Source organism: Lygodium microphyllum, chromosome 10 (genome assembly GCF_053477565.2).
Source record: "Lygodium microphyllum isolate KBCC chromosome 10, Lygodium_microphyllum_v1.1.10, whole genome shotgun sequence".
In the NCBI taxonomy this organism is placed as follows: domain Eukaryota; kingdom Viridiplantae; phylum Streptophyta; class Polypodiopsida; order Schizaeales; family Lygodiaceae; genus Lygodium; species Lygodium microphyllum.
The window spans coordinates 11542996-11567207 of record NC_141144.1 but is presented as its reverse complement, the minus strand read 5'-3'; the positions used below and the strand labels follow the sequence as shown (position 1 = coordinate 11567207).

General features: G+C 38.6%; 1 protein-coding gene across 1 annotated transcript; it reads left to right on the top strand.

Annotated features, from left to right (window-relative positions):
• The first annotated feature begins 17969 nt into the window (after positions 1–17969).
• On the top strand, positions 17970–19893 carry LOC148029706 (Pyridine nucleotide-disulfide oxidoreductase family protein). Its single transcript, XM_087686001.1, has one exon. It carries the CDS (start codon positions 18121–18123, stop codon positions 19648–19650), a length of 1530 nt encoding a protein of 509 aa, XP_087542127.1. The 5' UTR covers positions 17970–18120; the 3' UTR covers positions 19651–19893.
• Positions 19894–24212: the final 4319 nt, after the last annotated feature.

Sequence of the window (24212 nt, the reverse complement as noted above, 5' to 3'; positions counted from 1 at the left end):
CCACCAAATGACCTAACTAGAGAGCCTCCTTGCAAGCCTTAGTGCTTGCTTGCAACATACTCTGCCTCTGTAGTAGAGAGGGCCATGCATTTTTACACCCTAGACATCGAAGAAACAACAAGTTGTGCCCTTTAGGTACCTCATGATACCCTTAATAGCATCGCAATGTCATCTGCCGGGTGTAGCCATATAGAGTGCCACAACTCCCACTACAAATGCTATGTTAGGACAAGTGGCTAGCATGGCATATATCAAATTGCCCACTACAGATGCATAAGGGATTTTGGCCATCTTGGTCTTCTACTCATTAGACTACGGATAATTGGCATGACTAACCTTCACATGAGAAGGTAAAGGACAGCCAATAGGCTTAGCATCCTTAGATGAAACCGCTTAAGGATCTTTCGGATATACTCCTTCTGTGATAAGTAGAGGAGCCCCTTAGAGCGATTGTGTGTAATGTGCATCCCAAGAATATGCGAGACATGTCCCATGTCCTTCATCTCAAAGCTCTTCTTGAGCTGACCTTTCAAGGCATCCAACTCATCATGGGCACTCCTAGCAATCAACATATCATCCACATAGAGGATCACAATCATAAGGTTGTCATCACGAGTGCTTCTTCATGTATAGACACAGTTCCATATCACTGTTGGAATATCCTTGTGAATGGATAAAAGCATCAAACTTGTGGTACCATTCCCTAGGTGCTTGCTTAAGGCCATAAAGACTCTTTTGCAATCTACACACTAGGTGTTCCTTGCCATGTTTTGCAAAGCCATTAGGCTGCTCCAAGTAAATCTCATCATGCAAGTCCCCATGAAGAAAAGTCGTCTTGACATCCATTTGATAAAGATCCAAGTCAAGCTGAGCAACCAAAGCTAGTACCAAGCATAGGGTAGTCATCCTCACAACAAGAGAAAAGACTTCATCAAAGTCTACACCATGTTCCTGTTTAAATCTCTTAGCAACCATTCTAGCCTTGTAGCCCATGGCTTGGGGCATTGGGATACTTTTCAACTTGTATACCCACTTGCATGGCAAAGCACGCTTGCCACTAGGCAAAGGAACCGAGTCCCACTAGTCATACTCTAAGACTGCATGATCCTCTCCCAAGAGTGACTATCACCTCTACATATGGCATTATCATAAGTAAGAGGCTCACTAGCATTTGTCACCATAACATAATCCATAAAGGGCTCAAACCGTGTATGCTATCATTTATCTCTAGTAAACTACCTCAAGATAGACCATGGGACCTATACATTTTATGGAGCATCAGGGACCTGGGCAATTGGGGCATCAGTTGCTATGGCTGGTTGCACAATAACAAGAGGCTTCTCTTGAAATATCACCCTGCATACCTCAATGACATGCTTAGGCTCTTATGCATTTTCTTTTCATGGAAAAAAACATCTTGGCCCTGCAGATAACCTTCTTAACCACTGGATCCCATATGTGACAACCCATCTCACCTACATTCCCATAACCAAGAAAGATACATTTCCTAGACTTAAGATCTAGCTTATTGCGCTTGTCCTTGGGTACATGGCAGAAAGTCTCACAACCAAAGACATGAAAATGAGCATACAAGGGAGGTTTTTCAAACCATACCTCCTCTGCAACCTAATAGTCAAGAGCAGTACATGGGGATCGCTTAATCAAGTGTATGACAATAGTAACCGCCTTAGCCCAAAAATGTTGTGGTAAGCCTACCTAGCTAAGCATACTACAAACCCACTCCTGAATGGTCCTATTCATGAGCTCAGCCGTACCATTTTGGGGTGGGGTGGGGTGTATGGGGTGGTCAATTGATGCTTAATACCCCTCTCATAACAAAACTATTCAAAGGCTTTAGAGACATACTCACCCCTATTATCTAACCTTAGGCATTTCAGCCTATACCCAAACTAGTTCTCGATCAAAGCAAGCCAATACTGAAATGTAGCCAAGACTTCCGATTTCTGCTTAATAGGCTATGTGCAAACCCCATTCTTATAGTCATCAATGAAAGTAACAAAATTCTTCACACCACCTAACGACTTGTAGGGCATGGGACCACATATAGCTAAATGAACAAGAGCCAAAGGCTCACCCATGCATGTCATACCACACTTTTTATGTGTATTGTGTATTTTTCCACTATATAAACAATGATTACAACACTCAAAACATTTATGGTCAAGGGGTGGAAGATATTGCAAACATGTAAGCATTTTCATTCCTTTCAAGGACATATGCCTAAGGTCACAAGGCCAAAGAGATACATGTGGAACTGCATCCACTGCCAAAATATGGTCAACTGACTTAGATACAAGCAAGGGGTAGAGAGTATTGGACTTAGCACTATGTGCAATGATAAGATTCCTATGGGTAATCTTTGATGAGGAATCACCAAAAGAAACTACATAACTTGCATCATCTAAAGTGCCAATAGAGATGAGGCTCTTCGTGAGAGTCGGTACATGATGTACATCATGAAGAGTAAACATACAACTTAAACCAAACTGTAGCTGGACATCACCAATACCAACTATCTCCAATACCAAGTCATTACCCAAATGGACAGATCCAGTCATACTACGATAGGAGTGAAACCACTCTCTACAACTATCTCCAATGCCAGGTCATTACCCAAATGGACAGATCCAATCATACTGCGATAGGAGTGAAACCACTCTCTATAAATATCTCCAATGCCAGGTCATTACCCAAATGGTCAGATCGAGTCATACTGTGATAGGAGTGAAACCATTCTCTATCATGAGGGGCCACATAAAAAGAAGCCCTTGAATCTATCAGCTAACACTGAGTATACCCTGACAAAGCATCAATCAGCTATGAAGTATCAAGAGAAGAAGCTGCAAGCATGAAATCATCATTGGAATCAGTTTGCACAACAGTAATCTCTTCAATCTTAACATTGGACTTGCTAGGGATAATGCTGCGATCATCATTTTTGTCCCACGCTTTACCCTTGTCATTTTCTTTGCGCCTGTTCGCGCATCTTATGGCATTGTGGCCAAATATATTGTGCTTTTCCACATTAATGATAAGTCAAAGAGGACTTATGGCCATGGGACTTACTACGAGACTATCCACATGATGACTGAGAGTGAGACTATTGAGAGTCTTTCGCATAGCAATCATTACCACCCCTACCATTATTGCCTCTTAATTGCCTCTTAATCGCATAGCAATCATTACCACCCCTACCATTATTGCCTCTTAATTGTCAAAGCATGAGAGGTGTGGAAAGCATCAACATTCTTTTTGTTAACCTCTTCAGTCAAGAGTGCACCCTCTACATCCTGCAACTGTAACCCATCAGTAGTTACGTTGGCACACATAGCAGTACGAAAGGTATCCTATGATTTAGGTAGTGCACTAAGAGAAACAAGGGAAGAAGAGTGTCCTTGAATTCAATCCCCTATGAGGATAAATGAATAATAATGAAATGAAACTCATTTAAGTGAGTTGACATAGAAGTGCCCTTCTTCATGCGAAGGTCCATGAGTTGCTTTCAACCAATACATTTGAGAAGCGAGGCTCTACTTATCATAGGCATTGCGAATCTTTTTCCATAATTCCATGTGGACTATCCATCAGAGACAACATTATAGAACACATGCTTAAAGAGGGATAATATAATGGTGGACTTACATACCTTATCTAGTTTAGCCCAATCTTCTACATAAATAAGTTCGGGCTTGAGAGCTTATATTTCAAAGGTTTAACTTGCATTTTTTGTGCTAAAAATTGCCAGATTTGGGCCTTTGAGTAGCTATAGTTGGTGCTATCCAACTTGTCCATATTAAAGATAGCACTATCACTTGAACACCAACTATAATGGTGGTAGTTGGTGCTATCCAGCTTGTTGATATTAAAGATAGCACTATCACTCAAGCCATCAATCATAACGGTGGCAAAGAAGTGCACAAATTGTCAAAGCAAGCTATTGTAATTACTACAAACAGCCTTGAAACTACTGCTATATCAAGTGCTGAACACAAGGGGTATTGACCAAGTAATGAACTATCCACAAACTGAATGCAAAGAACTGTCAAATGAAGATGACTGCTTGCATAAATAGTCCCACAGTCAGCCCACTAAGTATCAACTACATATATAAAGCATGACAAGAGCATGTACATGCCACCAAGTCCCACAATCTCATTATAAGACCCTCACTCTCAATTACATAACCAAATGCTCGATGTAATATCCAAATGTTAAGAAGTGGCTCCCATTAGAATGAAAGTCAAATGCCTGATGAGCAAACAAAGCTCAAAACATCATGTGGAAGGCATCCATACATCCAAGATCCAAGTAGCATATATCCATGAGCATTCGACCCAAGTAACTTGCAAAGTTCCTATTGGAGCATCAAATAGCCATGGATAACAATGAATGACAGCCAATGTCAAGATTCAAAGCTCCAATCTCAACTCAAAAGAAATTCAAGAGCATAACAAAGCATGTAACATGAACCATAAGCATCAATACATCACCTTGAATAATCGGTAAGCACCTAAGAGCAATAGACATATGCTTTCACTAATAAAATAGCATTTAGCCGCCTTGCTTATTATAGTAGTAAAAAACATATGTAAAACTAAGCAAAAGAGTGGTCAAATCAGTCCCATAGCATTCTAATACATTGGCATAACACCCTAGATGATCTGGCATCAAATAGACAATCCTTTGAAGCATAAGTGACCTCCAAACAATGAATGAAGTGTTGTCCTAAACTGTATGACAACCAACTATCACAAACTATGAATCCACGGCTAATCCCAAGAGCTCAACTAATGGCCAGTGTCGAATACAAGCATGGGGAGGTGTTGCCAATGATCACTAGGGATGACAAGAGTGCCAAGATCATGTTAGAGGCTAGAGGAGTGATTGGGCTAAGCAAGGATGCATGTTGCCAAAATAGGTGCAATCGGGTGGGTTGTTGCTGCTGAAGGGGTTGCCTCAGGTGCTGGCCTCAATAGGCCTTGTGGCAATGCGCAATGGCCTCTAGCAACGCCCTAGATCAAGCCTCAAGAAGGGGAAAGAAGTAGAAAATAAGGTAGAGCTCCATGCATAGCTCGGGGTGAAGAATCCATGGCTGCCATTAAAACTGTGAATTGAAGCTTTTCTCCACAAGGTGAAGCAATGCCAAGTCGGGCTTGAGCTCTCAAGGAAGATGACTCTAATACAAGTTGAAGGGAGTGAACCCTGAAGTGGAAGGATGGAGCGGAAGAGAGAGAGAGAGAGAGAGAGAGAGAGAGAGAGAGAGAGATATAAGATGTGGGAACTCCAATAGTCACAATGTGTGATTGGCCTTCCCTTTATTCAAATGTCACTGAAAGAATAAAGAATGAAGTGATAGTGATGGGCCCTCGCCACCTGTAGTGTACAGGTGTGCGGGTATGCGGATACTATCACTGTAACTAATACACATGCAACTAGGCATATGTGCCTTTATCCCTAATAGATTGAATTACTTGAGCACTCAAGAGAAGGCTCAATTTGCACACCTACTCATTAAGATGACACCCTATCACTTGATTGTAGGACACTTGTATAGGTTAAATAATACGAATTACTAAAGTGATGTATATGCAAGCATGAGCTTAAGACACACTACAAGAAGCACATGCAATAATAGGTGGCAGTCATTTAGATGCCACCACCATGGCATGAATATTTTACAATCCCAACTTTGGTGGTCGACACTATCCAAGGATGTGAAATGATTTGTAAAACATTGTGAAAATGCCAGTGTACAAAAGTGCTCATCAAGAAGGATAAAATGGAGCTAGTGCTAGCTTTAGCCCATCAATCCTTTGAAGGGGGATTGATTTTATGGGACCCATCAACCCTACCATATAATATTTTTAGGCAACATATATTATCATTGCCACTACATGACCAAATGGACTAAGGACGAATATGAGAAAGAATGATGCTATGACAACAACCTAATTCTTGTGAGAATAGGTGATATCTAGATTTTGTGGTTTGATAGAAATTGTGAGTGATTGACAAATGCATTTTATAAACCAATTACTAGAGCACCCGCTCTCTACATTCATGATCATTCATAGGAAGTTAGCACCTTGTCATCCACAAGTGAATGGCCAAGCCAATTTGACAATAAAACCCTAATCAACATACTAACTAGGACAATATTAGAATCATAATTAAACTAGGATATCATAATGACAACATTATGGGTATATTGGATAGCACATAAGATGGCCATAAGGCCATAAGACATGACCTACAATGTTAATGCTATCATGCCAATAGAGTTTTAAATTCTTAACCTATGAATTAGTGTACAAGAATGTTGCAAAAGAAGCAAGGTCTAGACTGAGTGATTCACTAAATTAGAATGGCTAACAAAAAATCTGCTTTTAGCTACCTATGTAGTCATTGTAGAGAAGGCTTGGTTTGACAAACATGTGCAACAAAGTTTTTTCGATCAAGGAGACATAGTTTTTCTCTACTCATTCAAGGGACACAAGCAAAACTTGAAATTCCATATTTGTGTTATAAGCTGAACTGAAAGCATGGAACTTGAAATCCTCGATGGGGAAGGAATTAACCACTTTTTCTATAGCAATATCAAGAAATATTACCCCCCAAGCATCCTCAATATGTAAAGCCATACAACCCACCAATAATGTAGATAACAAAGGTATACAAGTAATGCCCTTACAACATACCACAAAACATCCCAGTGATACAATTTTTAAGTATGAGTAGTTGTAATTAGCAATTTGGATGACGAGGAAGAAATGGCTATATTGATAGCCTATTTACCCCTCAAACTCATTGCTTCAAAGGAAGTCCTATTTGATGCTCTAATTGATGAAGTCTCAAACTTTAGTACCTTGGCATATGAATTTTGGGATCAAGTAGGTAGGCCTTCATTAGTACCCTTTGATGCAAAGCTATATCCATGCGAAGACTCACCCTATTCAGTCCTAGGAAAGTGTAAATTGGTGGTAACCATTGAAACTAAGAGCATCCCAATGCTTTTCTACGTTCTTCCCAATTGAGAAGATGTGGAATGAAAAATTCTACTAGGATGCCCTTTCAAATTCAAAATGCAGTGTCAAGTTGAATATGTTGATCACCCATCCACCTTAATCTCCATGGAGCCAAAATAATCTCTATCTTGAGTAAGGGGAATTGATTGAGAAAGTAGCCATTGTTGGCCAAACCCACCTAATCACTCATGCCTATAAAGCAAAAAGAAATTTTGCTACAAGAACTTGAGTTGGTCCAATACAAAAGAATATAGCTAGTCAGTAGTTTAGGAACTGCACGATAGCATACCAACTTGTAAAAATAAATCGTAGAAACTTGTCCTCAATCGTGAAAGTATCATAGATAGACTAACGCAAGAGCTCACATCACTGCTACATGGGTACCAAAGGTACTATTGATTATTCAAGGCTACTAAAATAATCATTGTATATAGATATCTCAATGAGCCTTTTGCACACACTGTAACTGCCAAGCAAAGCCTATAGATTATAGCTTAAACATAACAATTCAGTTTAGCATCCTAGACCTCAATAGAACCATATCTCACCAAGCCATCTGGATATATAGATCTAAAATCACTCAAAACCATTTTAATAGGCTGCTTATGCATATTATTCTCATCAAAGATGACATCATGGCTACATACCACCTTCTTTGATTCAAGATCCCATAAGTGATAGCCCATTTCACATGAATTTCCATGGCCAAGCAAAATGCATTTCTTAGACTTACAATCAAGCTTACTCTACTTGTCCCTAGGTATATGTGTAAATGCCTCACAGCTAAAAACAAGCGAGTGATTATAACTAGGTCTCTTACCATTCAATGGCTTGCTAGGAAACCTGTTGATCAAATGCATTGCTTCTTTACAGCTTTAATAAAAAATCCATTAGTGAGACCAACATTAAAGAGCATACTGCAAACCCTTTCCTAAATGGTCCTCTTCATCTCTTCTTAGCTGCACCATTTTGAGTAGGATTCTCAAGAGTTGTTAACCCTCTCTTGATACCAGGGCTTGCAAAATCTTTGTAAAGGTATGCAAGGTGTACTCTCCACCATTATTAGTCCTCAAGTAAAACTTCTTACCAAAACCAATTCTCTACAAATACCAAGAGCTTTTGAAATTTATCCAACACATCACTCTTCTTGTGAAGAGGTTAAGCTCAAACCTTCCTTGCGACATTATCTATAAAAGTGACAAAGTATAATGCTCCACACAATGAAATTGTGGACATTGGCCCATACAAATTGTTATGAATCAAATCAAGACATTTTGATCTTCCACTCCAATTACCTCTCTCATGTGACATTTTTGTTTACATTTCAAAGAGACCATGCTCACAAAAACCAAGATATAAAAAAATTAGGCAAGGAAGATAGCTTAAACAACACAAAGCTTTCATTCCAACGATTGACATATGTCCTAAACAGTGATGCCATAAAGAAACAAAATGGTTGTTCCAGTGATAGTTACAACATGGTCCCTAACACCAGAAACATGCAAAGGTTACAAAGTACTCGATCTTGGCTCTTTAGCCACAATAAGAGATGCCTTGCAAATCTATAACCACAATCAACACACTGTTTGTATACTAATCAAACTCTTTGTCAAGTTTGGAGCATGCTGTACATTTTGCAAGATAAAAAAGAAGAACTATTTGGCAATGACAAGTGTATATCCCCAATGCCAACAATGTAACATGCATAGTCGTTTCTAAGATGGATGCATCATCTTTTTCTAGTATCATAAGTAGAGAACCACTCCCTATGTGGAGTAACATGAAATGATGCTCCAAAATCCATAAGCCAATTCTATGACATGCCATTATCCATGGCAACCAAGAATGTATCATCAAAAGAGGATACAAACAAGACATCACCCATCACTACCACATTAATCTCCTCAATTTTTACCTTGCTTTTCCCTTTGCCATCATCCTCATCGGGCTTCTTGCCCTTTTGCTTTGTTCTTGCACTCATAGAAGTAGCATTCTACATCCTTTTTGCTACATGCCTTGCTTCTTAATTTACCTCTCTCACAAGGGCTCTTTGACCATATATTATTCTTTCTATTCACCTCTTCATTGAGCAAACTGCTTTCCACATTAGCACTTGTAAGACCACATGCAAGTGCAAAGTCACTACAGGGATGCCCCCCCTCTCTCTTTATTATGTTCATTGATAATCTAATCCATGACATGCATTGTGATTGATCAACAACATGCATTTCATAATCTATTAAATGACATGCATTTGGTGCTTTCATTTTGGTCACCCCCTTTCCTTTATGATCTACTCATTGGCATGCTTTAGACTATTCTACTTGATGAGTCAATCATTAGTGTGCAATTTCTTCTAATTGGTGATCTAATCATTGGCTTGTAGGTTTAGCAACTCTCATGCCAGGATGCATATTCCACGGTGGATTTCATGAGTTTTTTTTGTGGATTCCGTAAAACTAGAGGCATATTTCACAGTGGAAACCGTGAGGTTTTTCGGTGGATTCTGTAAAACTATATGTATTTGCACGGGCTCGTACATAAGGTGGATTTCTTGTGTGAGAAGTTGATTTGTAGCTGAAGATTGCTAGGTATTCACTATTGTTTGTTTATTTTATTTATAAACAATTGTGAATGCTTCAATTGATGTGTAGAGCAAGTAACGGTGGCTTTGGGTAACACTAGGCATTAGCGTAAGTCCAACCGTAAATTTCATAATTATGATTAGTTATCTTAAGCATAATATATAATATTATGTATTTATATGATATTGTATTATTAAAATTATTACTCTATTTGTAAGTTATAATTTTAAACTTTTTTAGTAATAATTAAATCATTGTCCTTAGTACTATTTATTTATTTATTTTTAATATAGATTATTTTAAAATATGAGAGTTAAGATATACTTTTATTGAAATGAGCTTTCTTTATGGAATACTTGCCATTTTCTTAATGTGGTTAAGTTTAGAAGGCTTTTCTAGCTTTCTTTATAAAAGCAATATGATCGTGCGTAAAACAGAGAAAGAGGGTGAGAACTGAGTTTTTTTCATTTCTCCCTCATCCAGAATCGAAATTCAGAGCTTCAAGAGTTGTTTTGGGAGTTTTGGCACGGACGCAATGGTGATGTCAAAATGTCAAGATTCAGAGTACAATTTTTTTTGCAACAACTACATCATGTTACATTGATACCTCTTAACTCTTAAAACTCTGTATTTCAATTGATATTTGTACTTTCTTTGTAATTATATGTAAGATATGAAGCAAATATCCATGTAAAACTATAATATATAATTAAGGATGTCAAACCATGGCTTTTTCCATAGGGGAGATTGGGCCCAGTCATGCTTTTTTCTATTGTTTTTCTCAATCTATTGAGTTATTCAAATCCTCTTATGTATTATAATGTTATTTTATTTAATAATTGAGATGTTTGATTTGTTAGATTTTTCCACTAAGTTCTATTATGTGTGTCATAAAGTTGTTTATGATTGAGATTTGATTTGCTAGATTTGCCACGTATTCCGCTTCGCAACATTGGTATTTGGTGTGCAAATTGGATGCTGGATGCGTATGTAGCGAATGTCGAAAGGTCCCCAAGAACAAAATAACTCTACTAAAGCTCATAAAACAAGAAGGAAAATTTGCACGACATGAAGAAAAGAGACAAATTGGGTACAATCTCCCCACCATGCCTTGTGTGAGCGCTTCACAAGGCATGTATTTATAAATTTATTCATCTCAAAGCTAAAAAATAGCCCAATTTTACAATTAGCATGCTTTGACTTTTGTGTTTGCTTTTTTTCAAATAACAAATAAAGCGGTTGGGTGCCCCAAAAGTCGGATTGTGCCCAAATATAATGTCCAATAATGAAATATTTAAATCGTGTGCCCGTGCATATACAAAATAATAAATATTTGTCAAGTACTTCAATAAATAAGCGCGCCATATCATCCACATGCACATTAAATTGACATGATGCCTGAAAAGAATAGGCATCCCCGTTAACTTCTCGCACAAGGAGTCCACCTTGTGTACGAGCCCCTGTAAATAAATATAGTTTTACGGAATCCACCTCAAAACCTCAAGGAATCCACTGTGGTCTCACAGAATCCACAGTGGAATATGCCTCCTGGCATCATACCCCCAAGGTGGATTCCTTATGCGAGAAATTGATTTGTAGCTGGAGACTGCTAGGTATTCTCTATTGTTTGTTTATTTTATTTATAAACAATTGTGAATGCTTCAGTTGATGTGTAGAGCAGGTAGCGAGGGCTTTGGGTAACACTAGGCGATAGCATAAGTCCAACGGTAAATTTCATAATTATGATTAGTTATCTTAAGTATAATATATAATATTATGTATTTATATGATATTGTATTATTAAAATTATTACTCTATTTGTACATTATAAGTTTAAACTTCTTTAGTAATAATTAGATCATTGTCCTTAGTACTATTCATTTATTTGTTTTTAATATAGATTATTTTAAAATATGAGATTTAAGATATGCTTTTATTGAAATAAGCTTTCTTTATGGGATACCTTGCTATTTTCTTAATGTGGTTAAGTTTACAATGGTGATGTCAAAACATCAAGATTCAGAGCACATAATTTTTTGCAGCAAACACAGCATGCTACATGATACCTCTTAACTCTTAAAACTCTGTATTTCAATTGATATTTGTACTTTCTTTGTAATTATATGTAAGATATGAATGTAAATATCCACGTAAAACTAAAATATATAATTAATGATAGAAAACCATGGCTTTTACCATGGGGGAGGTTGGGCCCAATTGTGCATTTTTCTCTTGACTTTCTTAATTTTTATTTAATAGTTGAGATGTTTGATTTGTTAGATTTTTCCACTAAGTTCTATTATGTGTGTCATAAAGTTGTTTATGATTGAGATTTGATTTGCTAGATTTGCCACGTATTCTGCTTCATAACAAACTCTTTCTTTCTCTTCGTTTCCATTAATTGCGGCAATCAATAGAAGTGTGCAAGAAAATTACGAAAATCTAGGTCCCAAGCAAGGCAAGACTTTGATGGACAATTGCACTAATAGTGCAATCCTTTTCTTTCTTTCCTTATGTACATTAACTATAGAAACATTCTCAAAGACATATGTTTGCATTTTTCTCTTTCAATTCTAGTTTTTTAATAAAATTAAATTATTAATTTATCAATTTCAATCAAAAGAGAAATGTTACACAAATACACATGCTAAATTACCCGTCATGTAATCAAGCAGTCAATCAAATTTCAATTAAGGGTAGAATAAGTAGGGGAGATAGATGAAGCTCTAGAATTGGAATGAAAGACATGTAATCCTCTATTAAAGGTGGAGCAAGTGTGGAAGCACAAGCAAAAGCAAGGGGAAACCAATAGCTATGGAGGTTCAAGCAAAGAAGAGAGTGACTAGTGTGTGGAAACTCCAACAATCACAATATGTGACCTACCTTCCCTTATTCTATTGTCATAGTAAGAATAAATAATAAAGTGATAGTGAAAGGTGGCCACCACCTATAGTGTACATGTGTGTGAGTGATAAGTATTAAGTAAATGTAGGTGGCTAGGTACAAGTGGCCTTTAACCCCCCACACTCTGGAGCTACTCAAGTATATTCTTGCATGTGATGAAGATGATAATAATAGGAAGTCAATTGTAACTGAGAGGCTTTATTGTAACAAAAAGTCTTGTTGCAAGTAGAAGAAGTCAATTGTGAATGTAGAAAGCTCATTTGATGTTGGGATTGCCATGTTCTATTATGTTGCATACTCATTACTTGTTCACATGGGAACCTGATGGTTCATTTCACGAATACAATCAAGAAGCAATGTATGTTGAAAATTCTACTTCTCGTTTTAACTTGCAATACATTTTAGCAAATTATTAGAGCATAAAAGAAATGGCTAAGGGTAATTACATGTTGCATTCCTTCCATCAATCCTCTCAATAGCTACTTGTGTGGATGTGGAGGTGGATGCAATATTGGCACGTATCCATTTCAACATATGAATATATATCTAATCCCCCTTGTGATGTAATATTGAAGACAAGGTCAAGCCCTTCATGCTTAATATTCAATATAGAACTACCTCTTTCACCAGCATAAACATAGCCCATGGCAACAAAAAAAGGCAACTATACTAAAGTAAAGAGGAGGTTTAGTAAACGATAATTATAAGTATTCTTAATAACCAAAAATTAACCAACCTTTCGAACTAGACCTTTCGATAGCTACTCGTGTGGATGTGGAGGTGGATGAATATTGGCATGTGTCCATCGCAATGTATGAATAGATTATTAATCCCCCTTTTAATGTAAGCCTAGTTATGAGATAGAGTATTCTCATATATAAAGAAAGCTTTTATTTTTGTGCCTCCACCACCTGATTACATACGATGTGTAGGTGCTAAAAGCAAAGAACACAACACAAAAATAATACATCATTAGTTGTGAAACACAAAGAGGGAATGCACAACTTGGGCAAAAGGATGGCAAGTTGAATAGTTGAGCATGGCACTTTAAAAAGGCATATCATCTAATTTTGGTGAGTTGGAAAGGCGAATTCTAGTGACAAAACTAGCCATCACATTCCTTCATGTGTGCTCAAATGGGTGGTTGTACTTAACTTTTTGTTATTATGGCTTCTAGGAGTAGTCCCTCATTTGTGCAATCTTTCAATGGATTGTGAGTGGTTCTAAGTTCAAGTCCTAGCTCCCTAGTTTTGGTAGAAGATATTATGGTATAGGTATGTTTGGTCTTTGTATGAAAAGATTATGATAAATTCATCACCGTTTTAAAAGTAAGATATTCTATTATTACCTATTCTTAGGCTTTGAGTTCCATATTTAAGTGCAAATTGATGTTATGAAGAGTGTAGGGCTTACACTATGGAGTCTTATCAAGGACTACCCCAACCAACTAAACGAATTCTTAGGCTTTGAGTTCCATATTTAAGTTCAAATTGATGTTATGAAGAGTGTAGGGCTTACACTATGGAGTCTTATCAAGGACTACCCCAACCACTAAAAAATCATCCTTACAACCTTGATGAGACCAACTAAGAGCATTATGACATGGGCTTCTTACATAGCTCAATTTCAAAGTTGCCTTGTCCTTGCCCAAGAGAATGGGATCTACGACCTTAGGTTTCACATAATGTTTTTGTAGCACTTAAGCTAGTAGGTCTTAGACCCATGTATATTACAAAGTAGTAATACATTTTTTACAATTTTAATTGTAGCCACAAGGTTGTAGGTTTGAATCCCCTAGGGTTGCACCATAAGACAACTATGTGTTAATATCAATGCCTTACTATTCTTAGGAGCACTCCAATAGGGAAACTATAATTTTGTGTTGCTAATAGCTTACCTTACTTAGGAGTACTCACATTGCATATTGATTGTTTCTTGGTCCAATTGCACTTAGTCTAGACCACGGGTATTTTGTAAAGCTTGTACATCTTTCCTTATCCTAACATGGTTCTCACTCGAGGATCAAAAGTCTGTTGTGCATGAGTAGTGGACCCAACCCAAGTTGTTCTAAATAAAAGCCTAAAAGGATTAACAGTGTGGTGTGTAATTATAATGGACCCAAGTGAAGGATTTGTGGTGTGTATTATGGACCCAAGCCATTGTTATGAAAGACCATACAACCTACTTGACGATATATATATCATAGTAATGAACTAGTATGGACTCAACTTAAATAAAGGTTTACTACACATTCATGGATATTGCATTGACAAAATTTGAGGATTAGTTAATGAGATTCTATAAACTTTTGACATCTACATCAAATGTTCAAATGTTTCTTCTCATTTCTCCCTCAGTGTCACTCTAATGCAATAATGTCAACCTCTACGAGACTATGTACCACCATCTTAGCCTTTATTATTTCAACAATTATAAAGCAAAAGATGCAAAATGGACATCAATAATGGTTATAATCATGAGCTGATGTGAAAAGGAAGAGGAAGAGGGATAGTGACAAAAACCAATTTGTAGGCACACAAGGATGAGTTAAGTAGTTCAATATATGTATGTCTTCCAAGCATGCGATAGAGATATTGATAGAACAAATATTCCAACTTGTAGAATCCCTCCTAGTCTATTATGATATCATCTCGACTTCAAAGTAGCATGACACATAGCTTCATTAAATCATCTCACTAAGTTGTTTTAACAGCCTTTAATGCTTGTGTATTGTGCATGTACCAACAATTGGAGAGTATAATGTTAGTTTTTAATGCTTACTTTATAGACATAGGGAAATAAGTTCACAAGGATAGAATTAGATTAGATAATGTAAGAAAATACTTTTTTCTGGTAAACATTGAGTGCTTTTGACCATGTTGTTGTCATTACAAAGTTGAATGTGTTTACATTGATAATAGTCACAACAAAACTAGCACATTTGGGTCAACCCTTGGCAAGAGCCCCTATGCCACAACAACTTTGCTATTGGTACCCTTTGCTCTACTTTAACATCGCTACCCTTGTTGCTCGGCCTTGGCTACTTTGACATTTTTACTTTTGGCATTTCGGCTCATAGAAAGCTATCTATATCCACCACCAAAGTTTTACCTCTTTTGCTCTCTTGGCCTATTCTTCTTCCTCCATCACTTGCACCTCTAGTGCCCCCTAGCTTTCTCCCACTCCACCTCTAGCATGCACTTTGCATACACTGTATCAACAATGATGATATCTTAGTATCAAATTATCTCTTAATACTCTTCTTGTTTTGCATGTTTCTTCACACCTTCTCTTGCCCATGTTTACACATACCCTCCAACCTAATTAATTGTCAATGGTCTCTAATGAGGTTGAACATTAAGCCTTATGCAAGACTTTGTTGTAGAGTGGTATTGTGACATGGCATAGAAGAATTGAAAGAGTTAATAATAACATGAGAACATCAAACTAATGGTGTTGGCATATAGAAGAGTGTGCATCTACTATATTGTTCTTTGTATAGATGTGTATGTAGACTCCACATTAGGGGACTATGACACATTTAAATCAAACTTTTTGGGGTAAAGGCCAATGTTGGCCAATAGCCGATGGGGGCACCCCTTGTATATGTATACATTGTACAATCATATATAAGTGAAGATAACAAACAATACGAGTGCCATCCATTTTGTATCCACATAACCCTCTTGTGTTCTTCTCTCTCTCAACTCTCTTGCACTCCATAGCTCCTACCTTGCATCCCACCATTGCTTCCCACTCAACTGGTATTAGAGCGACGCTTGGGGTTCATGCTTGCACATGATACATATACTATCCTCATCGTTAGGATCTAAATCTAAGTCAAATAGGTGCTTGAGCCACTAACACTTGATCTGAGGCTACAAAAGCCCTTTTTGGCATTGATTTGGGTAGCCAGTGGTTGAAATTGTTGCAAAACAACTTGGCTTTGGATGCTCAAATAGATTGAGCAACATTGAAGCTTTTCAAGAGAAGAGAAATTTGCATTCTCTTCCATTTTCTTCCTCTAAAATGTATATACAGTAACGAAAAAAGTAAAAATACATTTTAAGCATTTACTTTGGAGAAATTATATCTATTTTGAGTGGATATAGAGCATGTTGCAAAAGTCGTGGATAGCTATGGCATCTTGATAGAACTTTCATATTTTGACTATAACTTTTGCATAGAATATCAGATTGTGGTGTTCAATAGCTCAAAACAAAGAGCGTGACGAGAGCTATAGATTTAAGACCTCATTTTGTGCAGTTTTTAATTCTTTATTTTCACAAAACATAATAGTTCTAGTTTGGATAACACTTTTGGATAGCAGCTCACACTCGGAGGCTCCTAGATTACTCTCGGCTTGGAGTTGCACATAATGTTCCATGAATTTGTCGTGCTAGTTTATGCTCACTTTGCAAAGATTTTATAGGCTGAAATTAATTTGTGAATGCAATTTGCATGTACTCCATCTCCACTGACTCTTTTATGCTCAAAAGATAGCGAGAATACTTGGAAAGCTTGAAGAAAATTCATATGTCTTTGGGAGTGCTAAAACATCATTTTTTGAATCAATTTTATGGTGGTTTGATATTTGGATAGTCATTTCAGAGCTTTTGTAAAGCATTCTATTTGTAGTCCACGGTCTATTTTGAGCTTGCAACTGGGTATTCCTTGTTGTTTTTGGTGTGTATATATGTTTTTATCATTATGGCTTCCTCATCAAGTTCAAATAATGCATTGTTCAATATTAAAAAGCTTGATCGTACAAACTTTTAATATTGGAAAGAGAAAATTTACAATGTAATTGTCTAGAAGAAGTGGATAAAGCCGATCAAATGTAGTGGGATTAAGCTTGAGGACATGCATGTAGATGTATGGGAAGAATTGGATGAACTAGCACACTCTACTATTAAGTTGATACTCTCAAAGTCCATGCTTACCTAGGTTATAGGGAGAACTGTTGTTCCCTTGTCGAGTGAAATCCATGTAGGACAAGAGGTACAATTGTTGCCCTTTTGGGCCAATTGTATCTTAGGCCGGCTACACACTGCCTGGATAGCCGGGGCAATGTGAAATTTGTTGGGTGATTAGTTTACACATAAGATGCCCTGATTCCGACATCAAAAGGAGGTTGGTCCACGGGCACAACTAACATAAAAAGGACGTTGGTCCTGCCGACCTATGTGTAACCGGTCTCATCTATGGAGTCCATGGGCATCCAAACCAACTTAGGTGTGGAGTGGTAGGATATTTTTGAGTGTAATTCAAGTTGAGGGAACGTGGAAGTTTGGAAGTATCTCTTTGCCGGTTGGGCGGGGGCGGGGGCGGGCGCGGGGAGGCAAAGGGCCTTATCTGGAAGAGGATTGAGGGCCAGTTAAACGGACGGTTGAGATAAAGCCATCTGATTTTTTGCATGCAGTTTTGCACCCCCATTGATTTTGGCGCATACAATCCATTTTCATACCCATATTCTGCTTCTTCCTCTTCTTTCTGTTACTGCTTTTTAGGGGCAGGTTGGAGTAGAGCAGAGGGCTGCGCCATAGCCAGCGTGATCTGATACGACTCATAACATCACCGCAGCTATGGCGGCCGCTCTTCTCTCCTCCCTTTCTAGCTCATCCACCACTGCATTCGCATCTCAGGACCTCTCTTCTGCGGCGACCCTGCGCGCTGAGCTCTCCACTTGTGCTCCCAAGAAGGCCATTCCCTCGACCCAGCTGAGACGATTCGATGGCCTCCGCTCGTCTTCGGCCCTCTCCCCATCAGCAGAGTCCACATTCATGCAGAGGAATGGAGGAAGCCCTACATCGAGGCGGCCTCCCAGCAGACTGATCGTTTGTGCAGGCAAAAACAATCGGAAGCTCGAGGGCCGGTCACTGCGTGTTGCCGTCATTGGCGGCGGCCCTGCAGGAGGCTGTGCTGCTGAAACCCTAGCCAAAGGCGGTATCGAGACGTTCCTGATTGAGAGGAAACTCGACAATGCCAAGCCCTGCGGAGGGGCCATCCCCATCTGCATGGTGGGAGAGTTTGACCTGCCTATGGACATTATTGACAGGCGTGTCACTAAGATGAAGATGATCTCGCCATCGAATGTTGCTGTGGATGTGGGCAAGACTCTGAATGAAAAGGAATACATTGGCATGGTGAGAAGGGAGGTTTTAGATAGCTATCTTAGAGAGAGGGCCCAGTCCTTTGGTGCAAACATTATCAATGGGCTGTTCTTGGGTATGGATCTACCCAAGGACAGTGAAAGTCCTTACATTCTCCGTTATAATCTTTTTGACGGTAGCTCCAAGCAAGGCGTACCATCCACATTGGAAGTTGATGCTGTTATAGGGGCAGATGGAGCCAACAGTAGGGTTGCTAAAGACATTGATGCTGGTGAATACGACTATGCAATTGCCTTTCAAGAGAGGATCAGAATACCAGAAGACAAGATGGCTTACTATGAAGATCTGGCTGAAATGTATGTTGGGGATGATGTTTCTCCAGACTTCTATGGATGGGTTTTTCCCAAGTGCGATCATGTCGCTGTTGGTACAGGCACTGTTATTAACAAGCCCGCTATCAAAAAGTATCAAACAGCAACAAGAAACAGAGCTAAGGAGAAGATTGAAGGAGGGAAAATCATTAGAGTTGAGGCCCATCCCATCCCTGAGCACCCAAGGCCAAGGAGAGTGAGGGATAGAGCAGTACTTGTGGGTGATGCTGCAGGCTATGTCACAAAGTGCTCGGGTGAGGGCATCTATTTTGCAGCCAAATCAGGGCGCATGTGTGCAGAAGCCATTGTTACAGGTTCAGAGAATGGAACAAGAAAGATAAATGAAGCAGATTTGAGGGTTTATCTGGAAAAATGGGATAAGACTTACTGGCCAACATACAAGGTCTTAGACATTCTGCAGAAGCTCTTTTACAGGTCCAACCCTGCTCGGGAGGCTTTCGTGGAGCTCTGTGCTGACGAATATGTGCAGAAAATGACATTTGATAGCTATCTCTATAAAACTGTTGTCCCTGGCAATCCCATTGATGATTTAAAGCTGGCGGTGAACACAATTGGCAGCCTGGTGAGAGCCAATGCTCTGAGAAAGGAAATGCGGAAGATTGCTATGTGAGTGTCAAAGATGATCGGTGATTTTACTCAAAACACTTTTAAAAGTTGCACCCAGCCAATCTATTGTGATGAATGTGAATTGGTACATGGCTAGGTGGCAAGGTTCAGGCCAAAATGTACATGTTCCCTCTTCAAATTTGTTATATGAACTGTATTTGTTGCATTGTCTATCCATGCTGCGAGAGCTCTGTTGAAACTCATTTCAACACTGGAATTGCCCTTAATGCCTATTGTTGATTTTGTCCTTGCAGCACCTAGAGTTGCACACTCATGCAGGAAAGTTTTTGTATATCTTCCTTTTAGCATACTGTCATGAACAATTGATTTCTATCCTTTCTCTCTTGTTTTTTGTCTCTTTGTTTTAGGGATTGGAGTGGATGAGGGGGTGAGAATGCTCTGTTAACTTGCAGTACTTCAACTAGATATGCTAACTGACAGTACCGTAGAGATGGTTGAACTTTTTCATTCAGGTTGGCGGAGGAAGTGCAATATGGGATTGTTAATGTAACGCATAGTCACACCCACTTTCGTAAGATTTTACTGAGTTCCTTTGAATTTGAGGTGGGCCGTAAGCCCATGAATGGCAACACTTTGTTGTGAATTGTAGGGCTTTGTCTGGCAGTATCTCCTAATTTAACACGATGGTGAAAGTAGAAAAAGAGGATCAAATTGGGAATATCCTGAATAGACACTGTGCTTTCATGCAGAGGCTATTCCAGTAGGGAATGTTGTGATTCAAGGGAGTGTCATTTTCACAAGGAAAGTTTGGTATACCCATTCTTGGAAGTTGGAGGCAAAGTAAACGTTACACAATGTTTTGTTCAAATTCTTAACATAGCTCATAAGCATCACCAATCTTTATCTCTCTACAAATTATTTGTAACAGACTGTTAGAATCCTTGCAACAGTGTCAATACCTATAATCCATTCGTTTGTGTATGTGAGAAAATGGAAGCTATGCATGTGCAGTCAAATCTAGAATGCCAATTTTTCTCGTGCGGGTCAGTTAGTGGATGAACAAGCATATAAGAGCTACGGTCTCTGATGTAAACAGTTGAATATAGTCAAATATTTGGTAAGAAGCGCTAGGTGTGGTGAGGTTTTTGTTGGTCTCATACCGCTTGTAGTTAGGTTTAGGAATGTCTGATCTGGTAGAATTTTTGCTAGTCTTATACCACTTGTAGTATAGGTCTAGGAATATTTGCTTTCTGAAGATTGGTAAAAATTTTTGATAAGCCGGAATGCAAAAGTTGATTAAAATACTCAGCAGGGATAAATCGTAAAGAAAATTTGTTTGCAACTTGTTGAAAGAGGTCACGAGAGAAGATTGAGAAAAGGGGCAAGTTGATGCAAGATGACATCAAAACAAGCTAGTTCGTCACCATCAAGTAAATAATGGAAGGAAGAGGAGATGTTATTTCTCATGATAAAAGTGACGAGTTTGCTAAGAATGATGCTTGACACAGGCAAATATTGGTAGATGGGGGAATTCGGAGCGTATAATTTCTTGTAGTGGTGGTATCAAGGATAGGGAATTTGTGCCATCATGCAACTAATGTGATGGCGCTCAAAGCCCAATTCTAGACATGAGCGGATTAGGTTGTGAGGTAAGTTAGACTTGACGGTGAGGGAGAGAGGTGGTTTTCACCTCGATCAGGAGATTGTAAATTAAGAATTGAACCCAAGTAAAGGAAAGCTACTTTTCATTCAGATGCATGTTTTGACTATGCTTGTCTTGCACTTGAAGAACACGTTATGAAGCCTTGTGTAATAGGCTAAGGAAGTTGCTTTGACAGCATTGGCCTATTAGAAACCTAAAGTAATGATGGGTGCATGGGGCAGAAAGTAGATGCGACCCCGATGGTTGCATCCTATGATGGGTGGACTACAAAAGTCAAGTAGCTTTCCAAACTATAACATTGCTTACAAATGGTTGGGGAAACACCTCCAAAGCCTAGATCAATTTTGTTTAGAGGAATGGGATTGTGGCCATGCTTGCTAGTTAGGGAGGGAGTTAGAGCACCCTAGGGGTTCAAATTGTGTTTCTTAGGATTGGAAGATGGTCGACTACCAAAGGTCATTGCCTTAGCAGACCAAGGATCGAGCACCTAACACATGGTCTTAGAAACATAAGTTGGGTGAGAATTAAAGAATGACGTTATGTTGTATAGGTTGATTCGTTGATATTTATGTTTTGAGCTTGCTTTGAAGTTAGAAATATGCATGTCTTAAGCCCAGGAGGTCTACAATTGCTTTGGGAGGAGTGAAACAAAAGAGGCTATGGAAATGTGCATGTGTTAGAGTCCATGCAACCAAAACACAGGCCTACATCATGCTTGGAGAACTAGAGGTTGATCGAACTTCCACTACACCTTGAGATTCTTGAAGAACTCTACTACAGCTTACTATCACACCTTGGTCTTATGATGATTGATGAATAAAATGTATTGGTTTGTGATTGTGGATCTTTAAGAAGAATTCTGATAAGTTCACACCACCCTTGAATAACTAGATATAAAGAAGAGAGTTGTTTATGATAGATGGGCTACTTTGAGTTCCCTGACCATGTTGCTTGTAAAAGACAAAGAAATGATAAAAGCTACTTGAGACAAAGGCAAACATGGGGTTGCATTTAGTCACTTACGTTTAGCATTTAAGCTTTTCCTAGTAAGACATCAATTTAGGTTAGGTCTCTCTCTCTCTCTCTCTCTCTCTCTCTCTCTCTCTCTCTCTCTCTCTCTCTCTTTCTTCACACCATTGTTGTAGCCTCATCTTGCTTCATGTTTACACCAAAAGGCACTCAACATTAGGGTCTCCTTCGTTTTAACTAAATTTTGTGTGTGGGTCTCCCCCCTTCCCCTTTTTCTAACCCAAAATCACACACCACAAGAGAAAAAACTAGCATGGGAATTACTCTAGTCCACATATGAACATGACTTTAATATCTCTTTTATTGGGCTCATCTCTTCTATCTTTATTGTAGTTGCTCAAAAGGTCTATCTTTCTCACAATTTGATGAATGGCCTTTAGGATAACTCAATATCGAGTGATTAAGGATGGATTTTGTCTTGTTTGAGTTTTATTTCTTTGTGTTCTCTTGTAGACCATCCTCATGAGAGTCAAGCCTCATGTTATCTCTTAGATTGTACCAATTCAAACGGTTTGGCTTTTCATAATGTGATGTATAGTCTCATAGCCCTATAGGAGAAGTAAATGTTGAGTGAATAAGGTTTGGATTTTGCATTGTTCAAATTATATCACATGGTTTTGACTCCTCTATGTGTTCTCAGAAGAGTCTAGGCCTCATCTCATCTCTTCCATCTATTGTATAGTTCAAGAGGTATGCCTTTCTTGTAATTCAATGAATAGACTATGGCCATAAAAGGGATGCCAATGTTGAGTGACTAAGGGTTGAAGTTTGCATTATTTAAGTTTTATTGCTTGGTCTTGACTCCTGTACCATTCTCATGAAAGTCTTGGTTCATATTTTTTCTCTTTGGGCATGCATATGTTAGTTTGATGGGATCAAATGGTGAGTTTTCAATTGGGTCATGTTCAAAAACAATCTTGTGTAGGAGCTATGCATGCTTTTGTACCATACATGTGCATGGGGGTGACACTCTAGCCCTGTTGCCAGACGGGCAACATACACTTCCCCTTGGAAGTTACCATTTATATCCCTTTGTTTCCTAGGTAAGCTTAAGTAGGAATATGAAGATATAATGTCTAGAAATATTGCCGGAGTAGATGATGAATCTATCTTGCCGACCTCACAAAAGATAAAGACAAAATTGAGAAATTTCTTGAATGTGGTACTCAAATAAAGGGGAGATTTGTTTGTATGTAAATAAAGATTGCATCCTTTCGTCCAACTAAGGATTTATATGTTTTATACATGTTGTGTCTATGAGGACCATTCTACTACAACACCTAGCACCCATACATGGGTAGAAGAAAAGACAATGGAGGAGGAGGAAGAGAAAGGAATTGAAGAGGTGCAACTTGCATGGGAGTGAGCCCAACTCTCACAAAGTAATACATCCATGATAATATGATGATGTCTATGAGTACAATAATAGTACAAGTTCCCAAAAGTAATACAATGAAGTTTCAAAAATACTAATCCATCAAAAAAGAGTATATGTACTTACACTTCTAGTTTCCCTTCTCAAAATAGCATCGGCAAAACTTGGTGCCTTTGCAAGTGTTGAGAATTTGAGTGAAGTTGATTGAATGAGTACGTGCTAGTCGATCCAAAAAACAAAGTTGTGCTGGAGGAGATGTGAGTCGCAATGGCCTTCCGACGCCGTATGGCAGGCATGGTCGGCTGCGGGTTGAAGGAAGTGGGCAAAAAGCATGGTGGCTTCCTTGCAATCTATAGGAAAAGAGTGATCGATGCCTGAGACTGCAAAAGCAACAGGCACTCGGAAAATTTAGTATGCAAGGCTGCACATGCAGAAATGCAAGTACACAAGATAACCACATCAACATGGTCGATACGATTTATTGAATACATCGTCGGAATTGGAGTGCTAAGGTTGTATGAGAGAAGCGGAGCATTGT